Below are 23,370 nucleotides of genomic sequence, written 5' to 3' on the forward strand. Positions count from 1 at the left end.
GCTGGAACTTCCCCTCAGGTTGTTGGGCTAGAAGGACTATGAGGCCTCCTTCAGCACTGTGACTAGTGATGGCTGGTAGGGTGGAAGGCAAGGAGGCCAAGAGTAGGTGTATCCTGAGCCAGTGACAGACAGAGACAGCTAATTCACATTTTGTCCCCATCCTCCTCTTTCCTGATGAGTTCTGTAAGGGCCACACTAAGAAAGAGGAGGAGAAAGCTGACAGGCAACACTACTCACTGAACTGGTTGAAAACAGGAAGCAGGTAGGAGCTAGCTGAGTGTAGATTGAGGTTAGTGGGACAGTGTCCCATGTGCCCCTAATGGACCACCCTCTATGAATTGGTTCACATCAGGCTGGCCTGCTTTGCAACCTGGGTTTATATGCCTTCTTTGGCTTGTTTTTGTTTTGCAAAGTTAGAAGGATTGCTTAGGTTAGGCAGCATAGTTTAGAATGTCTTGATCTGGCTAAGTGGAAAATGCATTTTCCAAGTGACGTAGGTAGTTGCTGCTGGGTCTCTTTCTCCCCTCACTCCCTGCTCCAGCAGTGGCTCTTCCCCTTGCACACCCATCCATATAATTTACAGCATGCAGCAGGGTGCATTAAGTAGAGCAGCCTCCAGAACGCTCAGGCAGAAGCAGCAAAAGAGCTGGGCGCCAGCCAGCCAGCCAGCCAGCCAGATGCTTGCCAGCCAGCCAGCTTGGCACTTCCCCTGACAGTGAGAACTCCAACTGGCAGATGGAGGCTCTGATCCTTGGACGGGAGGCCATGCCAGGACTTTGGCTTCTGGGATCCTCTGCCTCTGTCCTCCTCTCTCTGCCAGTAGCTGCTGCCTTCCAGAGTTCCACGATGTTGGAGTCTCTTGAGGATATGGATTTGGAGACAAGCCAAGCGAATGAGTCTAAAGCCCACTCAGTCTTCTTCTCTCTAGACTATCAGCATGTCCAAGTGCCCTTTGAGATTACCCTGTGGATCATGTTGGCTTCCTTGGCTAAAATAGGTAGGTTTCTCCAGGCAAGGGTTGGTGGGCTGGGTAGTAGAGCATCTGCTTCGCGTGCAAAAGTTCCCAGGTTGAGGATACGGATTTAGAAGAAAAGACAAGCAAATGCATCTAAAGCCCATCTAGTCTTCTTCTCTCATCCAGGTAGGGAAGGGAGAGACTCATACCTGCAACCCTGGAGGGCCACTGGAAGTCAGTGTTGACAATACGAAGCTAGACAGACCATTGGTCTGACTTGGGATAAGGCAGCTTTCTGTGTTAGTCCCAGGGAGTGGGTTGGGATGGTGGATAAATTTGGTTTGGTTTGCACCGTAATCTGAACATAACTAATACAAGCTTCCCAAAAGTATATGTGAGTTGAAATGCAGCTGCACTTCGAGATTCGCTGTATTTTGTGACGTGGTTCTTCAGCAAGATAATGCGAACAAACGTGCATAATGTTAGGGGGCAGAAAAACGCACATGATAGTGAAAGTACAAAAATGCATCATATTAGGCATAACTGCTTGCAACAAGCTGTATATTAGGATAAATTCACACTAGTATGTTGGTGAGTTTTCATGAGGACTTAAAAAGGTTTGCAAACTGATGCGGAAATGTGGAAAGCTGAACTTAAGATTGGAAAAATGGAAGAATTTTTTTAGAAAGTCTGATCCATTCATCTCTAGGGGTGAGGTATATTTTACGAGTGTTTATTGGGCACCTTGCCTCTTGCGGGTACCGTTTTGAAATGCATGTTGGAGACTTTCGTTTAACAGCAATGCCAAATGCCAAAACTGTACACCAGCGTCCTGTGAAACGATCAGGAAAGTTCAAAGAAATCAGACCACGTCCAAATCTTTATAGAGGCGTATCAATGAGTTATTTTTAGCAATATAAACTGTGACATGACATAATGCATGGTTTAAACTGTAAACAGTGCTTTTTTTCTAGGGGAAAACGGTGCTGCCAGGAAAAAAAGCACTGATTGTAACACTTTGAAGCTCTTGTTTTGTCTGTACAGGGACTCTGCAACAGGCCTCTCTGATTGCTATCTGTCTATAAAAAAACCCCCAACCTCCTCCAATCCATTTGTTTCCTTCAAGAACAATAAAACAGCTGAATCTTTCCAACGAGACAGTAAGAATCCCCCCATTAATGTATTATTCAGATGCACAAATCAGCCGGCTGCATTGTGCAGCAGTATGGATGGAGGGCTTTAGAAGGCTGCATTGATGTTTTCCGTTCATTTGAAGTATGAATGATTCACGTACATTTAAATTGAATTCTCCACAACTAATAAAGCCGTCTCTGATTACAGGCACTCAGAAGCTTTTTGGAACTGCAGACAATAAACCCTGAGTACATTTTTTTAAATAAAAAAGTTAAATGTCTTTCTGAAAGATTATGTTGAGTTGACCACATCATATATTTTGCTTGGAAAAGTATTTAATGAGCAGCTGTTGAAATCTAAATACCTCTAGCTATTTTTAAAGGTAGGGCTAGATCCAAAAATTCTTGGGATGCAGGATCCTCCCCCCCCCCCCCAATTGTGCATCCCTTAATTTTGAGGTGGCTAAGGGATGTTTGTGAATGTCCTTTCTTTCATTCTATACAGCTTGGGCCCAGGTTAGCGGAAAGATCTTATTTCCCTTTACAACCCACCTGTATGCTAAGATTCTTGGGTTAGCACATTCTCTCAGTCCCATCCACCGCATGGTTGGCGGTGCCACAAGAAAAAAGCCTTTTCTCTGGCTGCTGCCGTATTGTGGGATTCCTTCCCAAGAGAGGTTAGACTGGCTCCCCCCTTGTTGTCTTTCCACCTGCAAGCTAAGACCTTCCTATTCTGACAGGCATTTGAAAACTAAGGTGCAGACAATGCTGAGCACTGGGCTGCTGTCAGGACAAAGCATAATTTAATTGCTGGTCCTATATGCGTTTTAACCATTGTTTTTAACGACCTTGTTTTTATTACTTTGTATTTTATAATGATTTTTAAAAAAATGTTATAAGCTGCCTTGAATCCCAGCTTGGGAGAAAGGCAGGATATAAATACATTAAATAATAATAAATACATTCTAAAAACTATTTAGTTAATGATGCGCACTCTGCAGGAAACCCCCCCCCCCCACTTTCTGCAATTCAGTTAAAGCTCTGAAGAAGACATCACGAGGTCTCTCCTTCTTAGGGGCTTTTTTAGGTCAGGAAAAATGGGCAGCTAGGGAGACTGCAGAGTGCTGAAGAAATGCTTACTAGAAAGAAACACCTAGGCAGTGTGCATACAAACCCAGAGGCGTAGCAAACCCAGGTGGTACCCAGTGCGAAATTTTTTTTGTCACACCCCCACACATCGCCACTCAGGGTAGGCTTGGGAGTCATGGGCGGGCGCCAAATGTCAGCCCCTCAGCGAAGACACCTGGGATGGTCCGCTCCCCCTTCCTACACCTCTGCACCCCCAGAGTGCTGGCAAAGTTGCGCAGCTCGTCCTCTCAGGAGCCATGGCTCCTGTGCGTCCCCCTCCCTCCCTCCGATATGATACTGTCAGGGGTGCCTCAGGTCCCAGCTCACAAAGGACCAACGCCAGTGTCTCTTTATATACAAAAGTCTTTATTGAAGTTCATTGTTGGTTTTACATCCGTGGCGCGCAGCCCTACGTCTGTAACTCTAGACCGCCGAAGCTCCGTCTGACTCTTCCCCTCCCCTACACCAGTTTAACACCCGAGCTTTGCTCCACCTCTTCCTCTGCTCTTTTCTCCTCTGGGTCCTCCTGCCCCCTGGGGTCCCTCCCTTCCTGGACTCTTCGGAGGCGGATTCCTCTGACTCCTCCCCCTGTCTCCGGCGGGCTTTGGGACCTGGCTCCCAATCCGGATTTTCTGCTGACCTGCGCGCCTGCACATTTGAACTTGGCGCGCGCGCCCAGCCAGCCACTTTCCTCCTAACGGCTACACTGCTCCTGTCACTGCTTCCTCCTTCGGGGGGGGGGGGCTGGCTGGAACTGACCTCCGCTCCGCCCCTCCACTCTCCGACGGAGGCGTGGTCAGTTCTGACTCACTCTCTCTCCCTGCTGGAGAAGACGCTGGTTCTGATCTGTGGGCTTCTTCCCCCCCGCTACGCTCTGGCAGGGAAGCTGGCCCTGATCTCCAGCTGCCACTTGGGGACTCACCGCTGCCCCCCCTTGCCCTGACCCTGGGCGCCTCTTTCTGAGAATCTTCTGATTCGCTGGAGAGACTCATGGAATCTCTCGGGTCACTGTCATACCCTCCTAAGCTCCCCTCAGATCCTTCCCCTTCGCTCTCCAACTCCTCTTTCCCCTTCGGCTCTGCCCCTGAGCCCCTGACAGATACGATACGATAATCTTTATTGTCATTGTCCCATACAGAACAACGAATTTGAAAAATCTACATAAGACATTCAAAACCCAACAAGCCTGCTATCCCAGCTATCCGAACCTGGTTGGCCCCCTAAAAACTCTGATACCCCATTTTTAAATACAATATACTCCCATACAGACTCCTTACACTGCGTTTAAAACCAAAATCGCATTTGGGTAGCAACCTTTCTCAGGTGGCCTCCCTCCCAGCCTCCCTCCCTCCCTGGCTCGCTGTAAAGCTGCAAAGCAGGAGCCGCTTACGGAGAGCCAGGAAGGGAGGGAGGCTGGGAGGGGGGCTGCCAGCTCGCTGTAAGTGGCTCCTGCCGGCGGTGGAGGGATCCCACCGCCATCCATACAGCGCATGTGTGGCGTCGCAATGCACAGTGCATGCGTGCAACACCGCACATGCGTTATACCTAGCGTTTTGTCACTGGCGCAGCCTGAGCGCCGTACGGACAGTGGTGGGAACCTCTGCTTGTGGCTGCAGCGGCAACGGAGGGATCCCACTGCCATCCGTACGGTACTTGGGTGGCACCGGTAGCAGACCACTATGTACAGCGCATGTGCGGCGTCGCTACATACAGCACATGCGTGCAACACTGTGCATGCGTTGTACAACATAGTGGTTTGCCGCTGGCACTGCTTGAACGCTATACAGACGGTGGCGGGATCCTCTGCTCGCAGCTGCAGCCACAAACGGAGGATTCTCCACATGCGGCTGCGGCAGTGCGATGGCTTCTCCCACTGATGCGCCCGGGCAAGCACTCCCGCGGGGTGCCTTCTTGTCACCCCCCCCCCAGATATGGAACCCAGAGTGCACCGCCCCTGCCCCCACCTTGCGACACCACTGTACACACCTATTTATCCTGCATCCGCTGTGCTCCCACTGCTGGTTTGAAAAGAAGTGTGCACATAATTTTAGACACAGTCCAACTACCATAGACAGCCACACTGTCTCCAGCCACCTTTATGATAAACTAAGCTAAAAAAATGCACATCCATTGAAATGAAACAAATCAAAAGTCCCTTGAAAACGACACAAAAATGAAAGTCTCTGGATAATCCCCAACAGCATTTTAGTGCACATATCCTAATAATCACATTTTTACTCAAGTGCACCTATTCTCCCAAGCAATTTTCTCCACTTTACTGTATGTGTTATGTAAAACCAATATGTTCATTTTTATGCACCGTCTCCCCTAACATGCATTTTTGTAAATGTCGTTTGAAGAACTGCATCACAAAATTGGACAAGTGCAAATTTTGAAGGATAGTATTTGATTTCCCATATTGTTTTGGAAAGTGGGAATTTGATAGGTTCGGCTTTAATGCATACTAGTTCTGACTCCAGCCCACCAGGTGATTAATTTCTGCTTCCTGACCCACAATTCACACAACACTTGGTTTGGTGGGGACACAAGACATAAGCTGAAATGACCACAAAGCAACAAATGCTTCTGATTTCCCACTAATGTTGCCTCTTGACCTTTGCAGGTTTCCATTTGTTTGAGAAACTACCTTCTGTTGTCCCCGAAAGCTGCTTATTGATTTTCGTGGGGCTTATCATGGGAGGGATCATTTATGGCTTAAACGACAAATCCCCTCCGGTCATGGACAGTGACATCTTCTTCCTCTACCTCCTGCCACCCATTGTCCTGGATGCTGGCTATTTCATGCCCAGTCGCCCCTTCTTTGAGAACATTGGGACCATCCTCTTATATGCTGTTGTGGGGACGATATGGAACGTCTTTGGAATTGGATTCTCGCTCTATGGGATATGCCAAGTGGACACCTTCCAGCTACGTGATATATCTTTGCTTCACAACCTCTTGTTCAGTAGCTTGATTGCAGCTGTTGACCCTGTTGCTGTGCTGTCTGTGTTCGAAGAGATACATGTCAATGAGAAGCTTCACATTTTGGTATTTGGAGAATCTCTTCTCAATGATGCTGTGACAGTTGTAAGTACGTCTTCTTGAGATCTTGATGTGCATGGAAGTGCTGTTTCTAGGGTAGGGATGGGAAACCTCTGGACCACGTTCCAAATGTGGCCCCCCAGGCCTTTTTATCTGGCCCTGAAGTCTCACCCCTCTCCCCAGTCACATCAATTCTCTACAGGCTACATCCCTCACCAGACCTGCATTGTACCCTCCTTGGACATTTTTGCCTGGCTAGATTGTTTCCTCGAATTCTGATAATGCTTCTTGCTTGGATGGATGGAATTTTTGTTGGTTGCTAGGAAAAATAGGTATATAAAAGGATAATCCCCTGGATAACAAGATCCAGGTTTGGGGCAAATACTCTTTGATGAGAGGACCCCAGCAGAGATTTAAAATCACAAAATATACAATAAAGTAAAGCGTGAAAATTTGGCTGTTAGACCTTTAAAATATGCCCTTATAAGTACCTTCCAAAGTTCCCCTCTTCCCCAGCATAGAAAAACACCACACATTTGGTAAGTTAATTTTTTTATATATACTTACAAATTATTCAAGGGTTAGGTTCATGTGCTTTTCCATATGTCAGTCAGAAAACACAGGCAGTAACATTGAGTTACTGTGCTGAAAGTTCTTAAATTATTGGTATATAAACACAATAAAGGCATATTAGAGCCATGCAGTCTTGAGTTTGGAGCAACCAGCTCAGACCTCTTTACATGCTGAGCTTCTCAACAACAGGCCTGATTACCTTCCTCTTAAGGTGAGGGAGAGTGACCTAGCTAAGCTTGGCAGGGCAGCTTACTCTATGGCATTAACCCCATTCATGTATTAATTAGACATGCTGGAAACCCAGCCAGATGGGCAGGGTAGAAATAAGAAATAATAATAATAATAATAATAATAATAATAATAATAATTAATGAGGCTGGTTATCCCACAATTATATGTTGGTGGTTTATTGATGGCATGTGATGCACCAACCTTATTGACGGCTGAGAGTCGGAATGGAGTAGTGGTTGCAGTAGAACTTGGGAGGCAAATGTTTGAACCCTTGCTCAGCGATAGAACTCACTGATTGGCCTTGGATCAGTCATTGTGTCTCATCCTAACTGAGTAGTGTGGTGGCAAATACAGAAGTGCAGGGTCACTTCATGATAGTCACAGCCACACACCCCAGAGCCATGCCCCTTTCTAAAATTATACCACCTCTAAGACTTATAAAGTCTTATAATTATACAATAATAATAATTAGAAAATGCATTGCAGTGATCAATGCAGATCTCCATGTGTTGTCTTTCAGCCAGACCTACTATTTTCTCTTTACATAGATGAGTAAATGATTTGGAGTGCTCCAATATCTTTTTTCAGAATGACTTGTGTTTTCCTTGAAGTTCCATTGCACAAAGTATTTATTGAAACTGAAGCACCTTGTGTTTTCAGTCTTCATAAATCCATAGCTTTGAAGCATAGAGAACAACTCCTTGGTGCTCTTCCACATGCCTTCTCCAGAGTGACCCTGGGAGCAAATCCTCAATGGCTGGCTAACTTGATTTTACTCTGATGGACTCCAAGCAGCCCAAAGAGTGAGAAGACTTCTTCCCAGTGGTTAAAAAGCTCCCCTTTAAGCTGATTGGGCAGCTCTAAGATGCTGGAGACAGGGACCCTGTTGGGACCCTGCTGCAGAAATAGTAATGGGTCTTTGATTACCTTCTTCCCGCACTGCACAATCCTAGACCACTACACCTCTGTCCTAGCCTACCTCTTAGAGTTGTTGGGAGGATAAAATGGCATGGGGGAAGAACCATATACATGGCCCCAAGCTGCTTGGAGGAGGAACAGGATTGGATATGTGGAAATCTGGATATGGTCAATGCCTAGATGGGAGACGGCCGGGAATGTCTGTATGCTCCATGTTGGGTTCTGCCATGCCAGAAATGCAAAAGATACGGTAAATGCAACAGACCTATGGTTTCAGTAATCCTGCTTAGACCAAAGGTGAAAGGACTAGGATAATAAGCAAAAATGGAGAAGATTAATTTGCCCCATGTTCCACCACATGGGGATCCTACCTTGTAAAGATCTCTCTCTCCATCTCTCTCTATTAAAACCTTTCTGTTTTGTTCATTTCTGTCTTCTTCTTAGGTCTTGTATAAGCTGTTCAGGTCCTTCTGTGAAATGCCGTCAATTAAAACAGCGGATGTGTTGGCAGGAATTGGGAAGTTTTTTGTGGTCGGAATCGGCGGGGTCCTGGTGGGCCTCCTGTTTGGCATGATAGCTGCCTTTACCACACGATTCACCAAAAATATTCGTGTGATTGAGCCCCTTTTTGTCTTCCTCTACAGTTACCTGTCCTATCTCACAGCAGAAATGTTCCACCTGTCTGGTATTGTGGCGTAAGTAGATTGAGGAACTTCAGAGTATTTCAGGCTTGCATGGCTCAGTGTTGAACCAAACTGGGCCTAAAGTGCAAGCTTTCAGAAGTATCGGCATCGTGGTTAGGATTATGAGGGTGGTGGCAATGGAAATCAGTGTGGTAAACAGAAAGTTTTGGGAAATTAGCCCAGGGACAAAAACCTATTTGTTGTGGCTATATGAACAGGCAGAAATGGGGATGTGATTTCTTTCAAATGTAATCTGTCAGGGCTTATCCACACTTAACTTTCCTCTGCGCTTTCCAGCTTGTGCTCTAAAGCTCCATGTCTGAGCACCCCTTTAATTGCTCCAGAGCTTACCTTATGAAAACCTGCTCTTTAAAGCTGAACCGAAGAAAATAGCAATCTATGGAAAACCCAAATAGCTGTTTGCTCTGATTCAGCTTTAGAGAGCAAGTTTTTGCGGGGACATGTCTGGAGCAAAAATTAAAGGGGCACTCAGACACAGAGCTTTAAAGTGCAGGCCTTAAAATGCCCAAAAAGAGGTAGATAAGCCCTTAGTCCATGTATTGCATTATGATTTGTGGTTTGGAAAGGGAAAGGAATGGGAAGAGCCATTGTTCTGTGGCAGATCATCTGCCTTGCATGCAGAAGACTCCAGGTTCAATTTCCAGCATTTCTAGGTAGGACTGAAAACCCTTGTATGAAATCAAACCACACAGGCAAAGGCACAGAACTTTGCAAGGCTCCGTTGATCAGCTGACTGTTGGCCCTTGCAAAGCCCTATGCCTTTGTGAGCGCCAGCAATCATAGCAGAACATGCAAAGGCACAAGACTTTGCAAGTGGCAATCGGCTGATTGTTAGTACTTGTAAAGCGCTCCCGTGTGGCTTGGTGGTTTTCTGTGGGCTGGAGATTCCCTGCTGCTGCCTGAAGTGGAAAAGTGTGTGGAACTTTCTTTTATTTTCTCTTTCAGAATTATTGCATGCGCAATGGGCATGAAACGTTATGTGGAGGCCAACATTTCTCTGAAGTCCCACACGACCATTAAATACTTCATGAAGATGTGGAGCAGTGTTAGTGACACCCTCATCTTCATCTTCCTAGGAGTCTCCACCATCGGTGACAATCATGAGTGGAGTTGGTCGTACATTTGCTTCACAGTCATTTTCTGTCTCCTTTGGAGAGCACTAGGTATAGAGCCCTTGAAAGATGGTATAAGTTCATGCATGGGTCTGATCACAATTGCACAGTGTTTATATACGCATCCCTGTATCTACCCACCACCAGTGCTATTTGTTCTGCTGGGAAGAAGAATGCAAGCATAGTGCATATATATGTGTATGTGTTTGTATTTTTAACAGTTAATAGCAGCTTTTGGGGAGATGCTTAGACTGGAGAAGTGGTAGAGGAGGAAAGGATTAAATATCCTCTCCACCAGCCCTGGTGTTCCTTCCCCAGTCAAGCTTTGCAATAAAGAAAAAGAATGTCCAGAGGCAGGTCTCTAAGGCCCCAAGACAGGGCCTAGGGGCAGCAGATGACTTCCTCCAGCAAGCACTCAAGTGCCACTGGGCCCTTTCATAGTCATCTCCTGTGGCCCCACTTCCTTTCTAAGAAATGCAGAGCCTTAAAGTTGCAGTCCAGCACGTTGCTGCCTGTCCGAATATTTTTTCACTGGTTATGTTTTCTGTGTCAGCGAGCAAGGTTGGTGGAGTGTGTGGCTTTTAGGAATGAGACTGTTAACCCCCTGATGGATTTGGAGGTCCAGCTTCAGGGCTTTCATGCCTGGGGATTGTCCATTAGTGTTGGGCCTGTACTCTGTGTTGAGTCTTGTGTGTACTGCCTTCTTGGTCTCCATCACTAGCCTTTTGTCCCCTGTGTCACTGCTGGAGTCATTACAGAGCATTGGGATTGGCCTTTACTAGGGATGTTGGAGAATTCCAATGGAAACAGAAGTAGAAACTGCTTATGTTTTCTTATTTGTCCCATGTCCAGAACATAGCTGTCAACTTTTAGATTTGAAAATAAGGGATCAGCAGCCTCACCTGTCCTGGGGACAGTCTACGGGATATCTAACAATCCGGGATAGCAGCGGGAAACGACACTGGAATAAGGGAATTTCCCGCAAAAAAAGGGAAGGTTGACAGCTATGGTCCAGAACGGACTGTTGTTGCTTTCATTCCGCAAACAATATGTAATTGATTTCCTCCCACCATTTGGATTGTGTTTCTTTTCATTGAAATTCATGGGATGGAATAATACGATGACGATGCTGTTAATTCCATCAGTTCCATAACTTATGAATGTAGTTTTCAGCAGAAGACAAACTGCAGTGAAACATAAGCAACTCTACATGTGATGAGTACAGAGTAGATGATGCCCAAACTTCACAATCACCAGTTTAATTCCCTTTCACTCCTGATAACTTGCCAACTTACTTCATCTGTTTTAGGAGTTCTTGTCCTGACTTTCATCATAAACAGATCACATGTCAACACCGTTACACCTAAGGACCAGTTCATTATTGCCTATGGGGGGCTTAGAGGAGCCATCTGTTTCTCCCTGGTTTTTTTGCTCCCTGACTATCCGAGAAAGAAGCTCTTCATTGCAGCAACCACTGTTGTGATCCTCTTCACTGTGTTTGTACAGGTAAAATGAAGGCTGTCACTGTAATTCTCCTCTGAGTAGATTTGTTAACTACTATTGTAGTTTTCTCGTAGACTTGTAAACTACTATTTTGAAGACGTCCTTACATGAAATTTTCACACAGATCTGATTCTGGACACTCTCTCAACATACACAATTATTTATTTAGAGCAGTTCAAAAACTGCTTAATGAAAATTAAATCAAATCTCTAAGTGGTGTGCTTAAAATAATTAAAATATTACATTACAAGCAAAATCAACTAAGTTTAAAACTGAAAACTACCGTATTTTCCGCCCTATAAGACACACCACACCATAAGATGCACCTAGTTTTTGGAGGAGGAAAACAAGAAAAAAAAAAACCATTCTGGATCTCAGAAAGCAGCGATCCCTCTTGTTGTTCTGGCTTCTGGGATAGCTGTGCAGCCTGCATTCGCCCCATAAGATGCACACACATTTCCCCTTACTTTTTAGGAGGGAAAAAGTGCCTTATAGAGCAAAAAATACGGTAAATTATAAGTCATGTTAGGCTTGCTGGAATAAAAAGGGGTCAACTGTTGTGAAGGAGTCAACACCGGAGGCACAGGGCATTTTTAGTCAGCACCATGCACTTGTGTGCTTGCATGGGCTGCTGGCATCAGTTGGCATTGCTACTTCGTCAGCAGCTGTACATATTATTGTGTGCTACCCCATTTTCCTGCCAGTGAAAGACTCCAGGGGTTCCTATGCTTAGGCAAGGACTGAGCTGCCCCCTGCCTCCATTGCCACTTTCCAAAAGCCAACAGCAAAGGTGGGCTGCTTTTGCCTCTCATCTCAGCCGATCCACAGGCGAGGAAATTGATTAGCTTGAGAGAATGCCTGAAAACGTGCAAATGTGTACCAGCTGGTGCACATTTGAAATGATTGCACTCTCCTTCCCCATATTACCTGTGGCTTTTCAAGAGATAGCCTAGGCTTGCCGTATTTCAAAAAGGAAGACCCCAATTATTATTCCCCCCCCAAAACACCAATAAAACATCAATTCCGCCTTTGAAATGTATGGCAGCCCTAGGTTTGCCACTCCTACAGCAGAGGATATTGAGAATTTCACCAGAATTAAATTTCTGGTTGCTGTTGGCAGACATACTTGTAAACCCCTGAGCAGGATTCAATGATTCTAAGAAACTTTGCTCAACTCGTGTCTTTTTGTGGCACCATGTGCCCTGAATAGGGTGGAAGGGGGTGGGTGGAGGGGGGAACAGCATACAGTATACTGTAAAACAGATATAATGTCTATATTTGCCTTGCACTGCCATCTTGTGGCTAAACTACATCCTTAATTATAGCACATCTGGGCCCTAAATATATTTTTAAATATCTATCTTGAAACAGGAAAGTTGGAACTGGGTACTGGATAGTTTCCCCCCCTAATATCTTTATTGGGTTTTTTAAAACATATATTTTATTTTATTAAAACACAAAATCAAGTGTAAAGCAAACTAGTAACAGAGAACAGGTATGATATTCTGAAGCAGAAACAAAAAGGGGGCCCTAGACATCAGAAATTCAATCCAGACAATGATGCTGTTGCTGTTATATAGACTTGTTATAAATCTATGCAACAACAGCAACAGCACCACCATTAACATGGAAATCCCTTATGGGATGAGCTGCATTTCCAGTTAAGCTTAAGTTTGTGAAGCTATGCACATATTCCTTTTTTATTGTACTTTATTCTACTGAGTTTCAATAATGACAGGCAGGTACAGAACAAAGAAATGAAAGGAAAAAAAATAGGTTTTTAAAATAAATAAATAAATAAATAAGATTAGTTGTCACAGCTGTCAATAAAGAAATATAGGATGCAACTATGTAATTTTAAACATAGGAATGTGTGGCGTACAATTACAAAGGGTTCCATGGTCTAAAGCAAAACTATTTTTAAAAAATTCACTTCAAAAAAGAATGCAAAAGCTGTACTAAAACCAGACAGGCACCCAGAGCTGTGGTACCTAATGCTCCTGAGCCAATGTGTTTGTATAAAATTTAAAATTAAAGCAAATGGTAAAGAAGTGATCTCGAACACTTTGGCCTATGGACACTGAATTTAAGTCAGATTCCTCCCCCCCCCCTCCAAGAAGTGTGATTTGCCAAATCTTGGAATACCAATAGAATGTAGGGTTTCCATTTATTATGTTCACAAGCGAAGAGTCATCACTGTATGGCCCATTTTACAGTGATTTATTACACATGACATTAATGTGAATTCAAATTTAACATGCAGGTTTCAAACAGCATTAGCTTGGGCTGGCGGTGGTAGTCATTGGGATTTCAGCAGGCAGGAATCCACCCAACACTCATGGGAAATTGTTGCATGATAAAAGTCTGTAATTTTATCAGGACAAGTTATTTGTTATTTACCGTTGTAACAATTGTTTCCCCAAAATTTGCTTGCTCAAAATAAATAAAAACAGTAAAAGAAAAATAGTAGCAGCCCATTTTAACTGATGAGGGTGCAAATTAAGGATAGACGTGTTTATTTTTTTTGAGGCTATTTTAGTTCTGGCATTAAGCACATCAAAGTGCAAGTAGATAAGTCCAGCAGGAAGGTAAACGATGTTCTGTGCGCTGCTCTGGTTCGCCAGAAGCGGCTTAGTCATGCTAGCCACATGACCTGGAAGCTGTACGCCGGCTCCCTCGGCCAATAAAGTGAGATGAGCGCCGCAACCCCAGAGTAGGCCACGACTGGATCTAATGGTCAGGGGTCCCTTTACCTTTACCTTTAAGAAAGCAGGAAGAAAATATGAAGGCTGGCCTTACCTTCTGACTATGAGTGATCAATTTTGTTTGTTAAATATTCTGCCTCCTTCAGAATCTCAAAAGGGCACCTGCGGTTTGTAAAGAAAAAATGTAATTTTGCTTTAATAAATTCATTTTATTATATTGAGAGGAGAACCCCCAAAAGCTCTCCTTCCCTGCTGTGATCCGGGGGGGGGGGGGCGGGCGCGGCAAACCTCATTCTTTAGCTGGTATTTAGTTGGGTGACAGCAGGGTTTTCTTCCAAGTGCAAATATCTCCTCATGACTACAGCAGGAGTGAGAAGTCTTAAACCCCATCTCTGTACCTGCTACATTGCCAATAAAGTTCACCATCCCAGATGGTTCAGTTTACATTACTGAATCCTGCATGTTAAATGTAAAGACGCATTCGTGTTGCATCTAGATTTGGCCCACAGTTTCATTCCTTGTTGAACCTCATGACCTTCTTTTGTGGGCAAACCTCCAAAAGATGACTAGAAAGCCATTAAGTGGAACCTGCAACAAAATGTTGTAGTTTAAATTCTCCTGCTTGGTGTGCCTGCCAACCAGCCATGCCTCCTTACTGAATGCTCCATTCCAAACCCCCAAACCTCGGGTTTTCTGCCCTCCTTCCCCAAAGTCAGCTGCATTCTATAACCAAGCATGGTCAGTCCTCATTTGTAGGGATGATCGCGGAGTGGGGAGTGGGGTCCGGAGAGAGCACACTCCCCACCTGCAGGCAGCCTCAGCGTGACCTTGGGGTGCGGAGCACTCACACCCCTCACAGACAAAGCCACAGCTGTCTGAACATTGTTGCCTTTGTGTAACCTTTTGCAGTCTCAGTAGTCTGCGGTGTCCTGTCTGTAACCTTTGTCTCTGATACCTTTTGTCTCTGTCATACACTGTGCAAGGGGAAAATGACGCAGTGGAAACAGGTGCCAAAATAACTTTGTACCACCCCACGATCTCGGGACCGGAAGATGTGTAAAGGTCACAGCCCAAAATGTATCTGCCTGGTTTGCATATTTGTCTCAATAAAAGGAGGCTCCACAGGGCTGGCCAGCAGCTCGCTTTCAGCTCACCTGTACGCAGCTCACCTGCATTATCAACTCCTGCCTCATGTCCATCACTTCACTCATTTGCCTGTTTTTGTGTTTCTTCCACACCTTAGGACTCCATCCCCACCACAAGATCTTCTATATTACTTGTAAACATTGTAGTTTTCAGAGCCCACTGACAGGTTCCTCTTGTGGATGGTGTCAGTTGGCTCCATAAGCAACAGCACACACACCTGAACATCAAACAGAGAGAATGATTTGCCCTGTGATTGATACAAATTTTGAATGAAATCTGCAAATTCTCTCTCTCTCTCTCATTCTTGTACTCTACGGCAGGGCATGACCATCCGTCCTCTCGTTGACTTGTTAGATGTCACCAGAGAGCAAGAAAGTGCTCCCACCGTGGGAGAACAAATTCATATTCGGGTAAGTTCTCCTCTCTGGGAAAGCAAGGATGTTTGGAAGAGGGCTAGTGGCTACCAGTCATGATAGCTGAGTACTCTCCCCACTCCTGGAGACAGTATGCCTCTGGATATTAATGAATGGGGTGCATAAGTTGGGAAAGAGTGCTGTTGTGCTCGTGTTCCAGGTATCAGGCTTCCACTGTGAGAACCAGAACCTGGGCTAAATAGGCGTTTAGTCTGCTCCAGCAAGGCTTTATGTTTTTATACCACATTGAGCTCCTTGAAAGAAAGTATAATAGTAAATGTAAGTGTAATAGTAATTTTTATTTATTTATTGCATTTTTATCCCACCCTTCCCCCAGAAGGAGCTCAAGGTGGAGTACATGGTTCTCAGCCTCCTAATTTAATCCCCACATCAACCCTGTGAAATAGGTTAGGCTGAGAGGCAGTGACAGGACCTGCCCAATAGTTTTTGGTGCCTGAGGTGAACCCCAAAATGGTGGCCCCTCTACCTCCAGGGAAGAAGGGCCGAGTTAATATCTACATGGGAAACAAGGGGTGGAACGGGACTAAAAATCAGCATCAGGATATGCTGCCCCTGTGGATCCTGCCACCTGGGGTGGTTGCCTCACCTGGAGATGCCAGGGATTGAACCTGGGACCTTCTGCATGCATAGCAGCTGCTGTTCCACCGGAGCCCATCCCTGGCATTTCCTGAGGGTGGGGTGGGGACCCTGCATACATGGCAGCTGAGTATGTGTCACATTCAAAGTAAACTCAGAATCTTAATTCAAGGTTTTAACTGGTGATTATGGTATGACATTCCAGAACAGGATGTTTACAACACTCTAACTGATGTAGTGCTTTTTGTTATGTTTGTTTCCCTCTCCCACCACCAGTTTTTTATATATTTAATAAGTGCACAAAATTGAGCATTTTAAGGAAAGACAGTTGAGAAGATATCTACCAGTGGAAGATTAAATGGGAAGCCATATAGACAATTTTTCTTTTTTTTAAATTGCAGTTGTCTCCTTTGCCAAAAATGTGGTGTTGTTTTATCTGTGCGCTGATGTTTTCTTGCTGTCTCTTAGAGTGCATACTTTATGCAACAGCAACACAGTTTATGTAGCAAAATTCTCTCTCTCTCTCTCATTTAGTTCTTGGATCATTTGTTGGCTGGCATAGAAGATATATCAGGACACTGGGGACAGTATTATTGGAAAGACAAGTAAGGATTTGATAACAATACAAGTCTCTACATGTGTAAGTGTAAGAAATAAAACTCACAAGCCTGATTTCTGTTTTCACAAAGTCCCTACTAGGAGTGGCTCAGCACTGCTTGATGGCTGCACCACAAAATGGGACAGCTTTTCCCTTTTCTTCCTCTTTTTCTTTCAACATGAAACACAAGACTCAATTGTTTGGAAGATAAGTTTCTTTACAAAAGAAAAGCGTTTCCCCATTGCTAGGTGTTGCTCACCCTCTGAGCATTAGAACATTTTTCACAGTGGCACCATCAAAGAGTCAGTAAAGAAGATTCTTCAAAGCCAAGATGGTTATTGCAGATGGGTTTCTGCCACACTTTCAGGATAAAATACCAATTTCCTTCACTGGGTTTAGGAGAACTAATTCCTTTTAAACAAGGGAGGAGGACTGCATGCATGGGGATCAAATATGGCCCTCCAGGTCTCTCTCTGTTTGACCCCATGTGAACCTCCCTTGGCCACATCCTATTTTCAGCCACACCCTCTTTCCTAGACCATGCCCCTCACCAGGCCTACTTAATCACAGAATCACAGTTTTATAGAGTTGGAAGGGACCATGAGGGACATCTAGCCCATCCCCCTGCAATGCAGGAATCTTTTGCCTAATGTGAGGCTTGAACCCACAACCCTGAGATTAAGAGCCTGAGCTGTCCTTCAGGTCCACCTCCCTGAGTGTTTTTGCCTGGCTGGGATGTGTCATTGAATTCTGGTAACACTTCTTGCTGGCCTGAATGGAGGGTATAGAGGAATGTATGGACAAAGAAATTAGTCTTCTGCACATGGGTGAAATTCTCATTTTTTTGCTCTGTCCACTCTTTGCCTCTGGTCGCATCCAACACTGGCATGTGGCCCTTGGAAGGTTGTTCAAAAAGGAATGCAGCTTGCCAGCCTGTGCTGCTCCTTGCCACTTTGGTTTCTTGAGCCTGGGAGGGAGGGAAGGGCTTGGGTTCAGGTGGAAACCAACTGTTCCTCCAGCACCTTCTGCAGCAGGCATGGCCAAACTTGGCCCTCCAGCTGTTTTGGGACTACAGTTCCCATCATCCCTGACCACTGGTCCTGTTAGCTAGGGATGGTGGGAGTTGTAGTCCCAAAACATCTGGAGGGCCAAGTTTTGCCATGCATGTTCTGGAGTAACTAACCTGTCTGCCAAAGACTTCCGGGTCATGGGCATTCCCAGGTACACCTCCCATCCATAAGCTTTACTTACAGAACTTGTTCCAAAACAGACACAAAACAATCACATCCAAATAGCTGCATAAAATCATGTGCTTATGCCACCATATTCTTGATTTTCAATTACTTAGCTTTCCCAACAGACTTCCGTCTTCCTCAATGCGGGTCTGTCTTATCTTTTTGTTAATCTGCTTCCTTGGTCATTTCCCCATTTCCTCTGTTATCTACATGCTATACTTAGAATCTGTCTTGTAATTTGCGAAATTTAATCAAAGCATGTCCAGATTTTGACTTGGGGACAATGCTTTTTTAAAAATATTCTCTATAGGTTTCCCACTCCTTTTTTGAACTTTTGGTTTGGCTGTCTCCTAATTGTCTCTGTCATTTTAGCCAATTCTAGGTAAAGGTAAAGGGACCCCTGACCATTAGGTTCAGTCGTGACCGACTCTGGGGTTGCGGCGCTCATCTCGCTTTACTGGCCGAGGAAGCCGGTGTACAGCTTCCGGGTCATGTGGCGAACCATGACTAAGCCACTTCTGGCGACGCATCTACTTGCTCTTTGAAGTGCTTTCAAACTGCTAGGTTGGCAGGAGCTGGGACCGAGCAACGGGAGCTCACCCCGTCGCGGGGATTCAAACCGCCGACCTTCTGATCAGCAAGTCCTAGGCTCAGTGGTTTAACCCACAGCGCCACCCGCATCCCTCTCTAGCCAATTCTAGATATTCCAATAATTAATCCTGCCATTCCTCTTTTGTTGGTACCGATTCTCCTTTCCATTTTTGGGCAATCAGTATTCTCGCTGCTGTTGCTGCATATAGATTCAGATGTTCTCCTTTTTTCATTTGGAATATCTGAATCTAAAATGCCCAAGAGGAAGGCTTCTGGTTTCTTTATAAAATTTTGCTTAAACATTTTTTTTCAATTCCTCATAAATAATATCCCAGAAATTCTTATTTTTTTGCAGCCCCACCACATATGAAACAATGTCCCTTCTGCCTGTTTACACCTCCAGCAAGTATTAGATCTCATTTTATACATTTTGGCCTGTTTGCTGGGAGTTATATACCACCTATAGAACATCTTCAAGAAATTTTCCTTTAGTGTGTAACAGGCCGTAAATTTCCATTCTTTGTTCCATAATCTTTCCCAGGTCGAAAATTGGATATTCTTACCAAAACCTTTTGCCCACTTAATCATTACTTCTTTCACCTCTTCATCTTTCACCTCCCGCTCTAAAAGAAGCTTGTACATTCTAGATATTACTCTTTTCTTATTTTGTATTAATTCTGTATCTAATTTTTATTCTTCTGTTGCAAAACCTTTTTTCCCATTTGTCTTAAAAACCTAATTTAATTGGTAATACTATAGCCAGTCCGTTATGTGATGTCTGATTTTTCTTATTTTTTTCATTTTCAATTGGTTATCTTCTTCTTCTAATAGGTCTTTGTATGTGGTCCAGTTTATTTCCATTTTTTCCCTTTTCACTGCAATGGCCTTCAGAGGGGATAGCCACCAGGGAGTTTTTGGTTCCAATAAATCTTTATACTTCTCCCATACCTTATATAGTGGCTTCCTTATGATATGATTCAGGAAGCCTCTATGAGTTTTAACTTTTTCATATCCCAGGTAGGCATGCCACCCAAAGCAATTATCGAAACCTTCCAAATCTAGTAAATCTGAGTTCTGCAATGTCATCCATTCTTTTAGCCAACATAAGCAAGCTGATTCATAATAAAGTTTCAGATCTGGCAGTGCAAATCCCTCTCTGTTCTTATTGTCTATTCATAATTTGTGTTTAATTCTACGTTTTTTGAACTGTCAGATAAACCTTGATATGTCTTTCTGCCATGTGTTGAAGCTTCCTATTCCCCCTATCATCTGGATCATCTGAAACATGAACATCATCTTTGGGAGTACATTCATTTTTACTGTGAATACTCTCCACCAAAGCGACAGGTTCAGCCTGTTCCATATTTCTAAATCCTTTTTAATTTCCTTCCATATCTTTGTATAATTATCGTTGAATAAATTGCTATTTTTAATTGTAAACCAAATTCTCAAGTATTTGACCTTGTTAACTATTGTCAGACCCAAAATTATTTGCAATTCTTCTTTCACCGGTGCTTACATATTTTTTGCCAACAGTTTGTTTTTATTTATATTTATTTTAAATCCCGCCACCTTCCCAAATTCATAAATTCTTTCTAAAAAAATTTGTAAACTTTCTGCTGGGTTTTCTGTAGTTCTGTAGATCATCCGTGAAGGCCTTTATTTTGTAAGATTTACTTCCTACTAGTATTCCTTTTATTTCTGGGTCTTTTCTTATTGCAGTTGCCAGTGATTCTAACACCATAATAAACAGAAGAGGTGACAATGTGCAACCTTGCCTAGTCCCTTTCATTATTTTAAAACCTTCTGTTATTTCATTATTTATAATCAGTTTTGCTCTCTTATTTTGATATAGTGTCTCTATGCATCAGATGCTTAATTATCATACATCGTTAGTGCGCATAGAAAGAGTGCAGGAGCAGGGCTTTCAGAAGTATTTTAGAATTCCAATTCCTTCATGGTAATCTTTGCTGAGATCATTGTATGGACAGAAATAAAGCTTAATTCTCTCTCTCTCTCTCTCTCTCTCTCTCTCTCTCCTCTCCCCCCCTCCCTCCCTCCTTCCCAAATTCCCTGGACAGATTGGAATACTTCAATAGCAAATATCTCCAGAAATTTTTGCTCCGGGAATATGTGCAGCCCAAATCGAGCATTGTTCTCCTATATGAGAAGCTGGAGAGGAAACATGCCATTGAGCTAGCTGAAGCAGGGCAGCTCATTTGCGGTCCAACCCATAGCTCATTGCTGTAAGTCAATTTTAACAACAACAACAACAACAACAACAACAACAACAACAACAACAACAACAACTTATCCATCTCAGGGACGTAGCAACCTGCCTTATCCTGAGTCAGATCATGGGCTCACCTAGCCAAGTATCCTCTACTTATTTTTATTTGTTTATTTTATTTATTACTTTTATAGCCCACCTTTATCTTCCAAGGATCTCAAGGTTGTGTACATGGTTCTCCTCCTCCCCATTTCATCCTCCCAACATCCCTGTGAGCTAGGTTAGGCTAAAAGATGGTGACTGGCCCAAGGCCACCCAGTGAGTTTCAGGGCTGAGTGGTTGTTGGACTACAGCTCCTGGCACCTTTGACCACTGGCCATACTGGCTGGGACTGACCAGAGGTCAGCAACATCTGAAGGGCTGCAGGTTGGTCTACTTGGATTGCCAGCAGCTCTCCAGGGTCTAGGGCAGAGGTCCCTTTCTGAGCACTGCCCATACCCCAGAACATTTTCCTATCAACTTGTTGCCATATACAGAGTATTTTAATCTTCATGTGTGCCAGGCTTTTACTCTGCACTTTCCTCAAGCTGGGATTGTGGACATTGCATCCTTGCTTGCATGCATGTTATAAGCAGGTACTGGGGGAAGGAGGTATGGATGGATGGAAAGAAAGATCACTCTGTTTCCAGTTCATGCTGCTTTGCACATCAGTGGTAGAACATCTGCTTTGCATTCAGAAGGTCCCAAGTTCAACCCCTGGTTTCTCCATGTAAGCCTGGAAAAAACTCCTATCTGAAATCCTGGAGAACTGTTGCCAGTCAGTATAGACAAGATGGACCAATGGTCTGACTCCCCATGTTCCAATGACCTGTTTCTGCATTAAAGGGTGACTGAAAATAAATAACTCTGGAGATAAATTCATATTTAAATGCCTACTTCTAAATGCCTTTTCTCTCAAAACACTGCATTAAAAAATGTACTTTGATATGTGTTTTGAGTTGAGAACTGTGCTGCAGTGTTTGGCAAAGTACAAATGCCAATAGACAGCTATGTTGCAACCCACACATGAGTCCCAGAGGTACAAATCAGATTGGTTTGTGTTGAAATTGAGAAAGATCGAATGCCTCAAGCATCCCTTCTGTGTGAAATGTTGGGGAGAGAACACAGTTTAGATGTAGATTATATGTCTTGTATGCGGATGAGCCAAGGTTCAATCCTGCAGTTAAAAGGAACAAGCAGCTTATTATTTTGTTAGCAGGTGTCATGAGCCCCATGACCTCTGGACACTTCAGTAGAAGTAACCTGAGTTTTGAAAAAAATACACAGAGCTGAAGAAGGATTGTGAAGGGGTGTTGCTTTTCCAGCTTCCTCCTTCAGCTCTGTGTACTTCTCAAGGGAATAGAAGGCAACCATACATACCACTTCATGATGTGGGGAAAGGAATTCTAGAGGCTTTGTGGGCACCAGAGGAGAACTTCCAAGCATAGCATCACACCCACAGGAGCTACAGTTGGAGACTCACAGGTGCTCAACAACTCTGACTTGGTATAAAGTACCTTCCTGTGCAATGTTTAAAGAAAACCTGTTTCAGTAGCAAGGCTGCATATACACAGCATGCATTTAAATGCAGGCTAAACCACAGAGCCTAGGGCTTGCTGATCAGAAGTTCGGCGGTTTGAATCCCTGCGACGGGGTGAGCTCCCGTTGCTCGGTCCCTGCTCCTGCCAACCCAGCAATTCGAAAGCACGTCAAAGTGCAAGTAGATAAATAGGTACTGCTCCGGCGGGAAGGTAAACAGTGTTTCTGTGCGCTGCTCTGGTTTCGCCAGAAGCAGCTTAGTCATGCTGGCTACACGACCCGGAAGCTGACCCTCGGCCAGTACAGCGAGATGAGCGCTGCAACCCCAGAGTCATCCACGACTGGACCTAATGGTCAGGGGCCCCTTTACTTCCCCCAAAGAACCCTGGGAACTGTACTTTAATAAATGGTGTAGTTCCCGCAGGATTCTGTGGGGGGAAAGGATGCACTTTAAATGTAATTTAAAGGGGTATGTGCAGAAAGACAAGAGTATTATCTCTGTGTCCTCCAAAGCATCATGCAGCAGTAGAACAGAACTCGCTCTCTCCTTCCAGCTTTAATGTCCATTTTGAAGGTCAGTAACTGGTTGCCCTCTTGCCTCATATAAAGCATCTTTATAATATTCTGTTTCTCTCTTTCCCGCCCACTGCAGCAACAATGACAAACACCCCACCACAGTCAATGACTCGGACAGTCTCAATCTAGATGTGGTGGATGATATCCAGAAGATATTGGAAAGGAACCTGTACAAAACAAGGAGAACCGTGAGCTTTTTTTCTTTAGTTGATAACAATAGCTGTGTAAACAAAAATGTGGCTGGGTCTGTCTGAGTCACCAATGCTAATTTCCTATAATTGCCTTAAAGTGACATTCATTTCCCCCCAATGTTGCATTATTTGAGGGTACTGTGAGAAACTTAATGGTGGTTCAGATAATGCGGCCATATGCTAATGACGCCACAGCTGCTGCTGCTGACTT

The 23,370-nt window shown here is 44.2% G+C and overlaps 1 protein-coding gene across 1 annotated transcript in view; it reads left to right on the plus strand.

The window, feature by feature from the left end:
* The first annotated feature begins 846 nt into the window (after positions 1-846).
* The window catches only part of LOC114589450 (sodium/hydrogen exchanger 2-like), a 32,835-nt gene continuing 10,311 nt past the window's right edge, over positions 847-23,370 (plus strand). The window contains exons 1-9 of the mRNA XM_028715811.2: positions 847-997; positions 5,840-6,303; positions 8,425-8,675; positions 9,630-9,847; positions 11,106-11,302; positions 15,471-15,560; positions 16,695-16,765; positions 20,666-20,830; positions 23,045-23,156. Coding sequence (XP_028571644.2) covers positions 847-997; positions 5,840-6,303; positions 8,425-8,675; positions 9,630-9,847; positions 11,106-11,302; positions 15,471-15,560; positions 16,695-16,765; positions 20,666-20,830; positions 23,045-23,156 — 1,719 coding nt within the window. The remainder of the gene's footprint in view (positions 998-5,839; positions 6,304-8,424; positions 8,676-9,629; positions 9,848-11,105; positions 11,303-15,470; positions 15,561-16,694; positions 16,766-20,665; positions 20,831-23,044; positions 23,157-23,370) is intronic.

This window comes from Podarcis muralis, chromosome Z (assembly GCF_964188315.1).
Source record: "Podarcis muralis chromosome Z, rPodMur119.hap1.1, whole genome shotgun sequence".
In the NCBI taxonomy this organism is placed as follows: Eukaryota; Metazoa; Chordata; class Lepidosauria; order Squamata; family Lacertidae; genus Podarcis; species Podarcis muralis.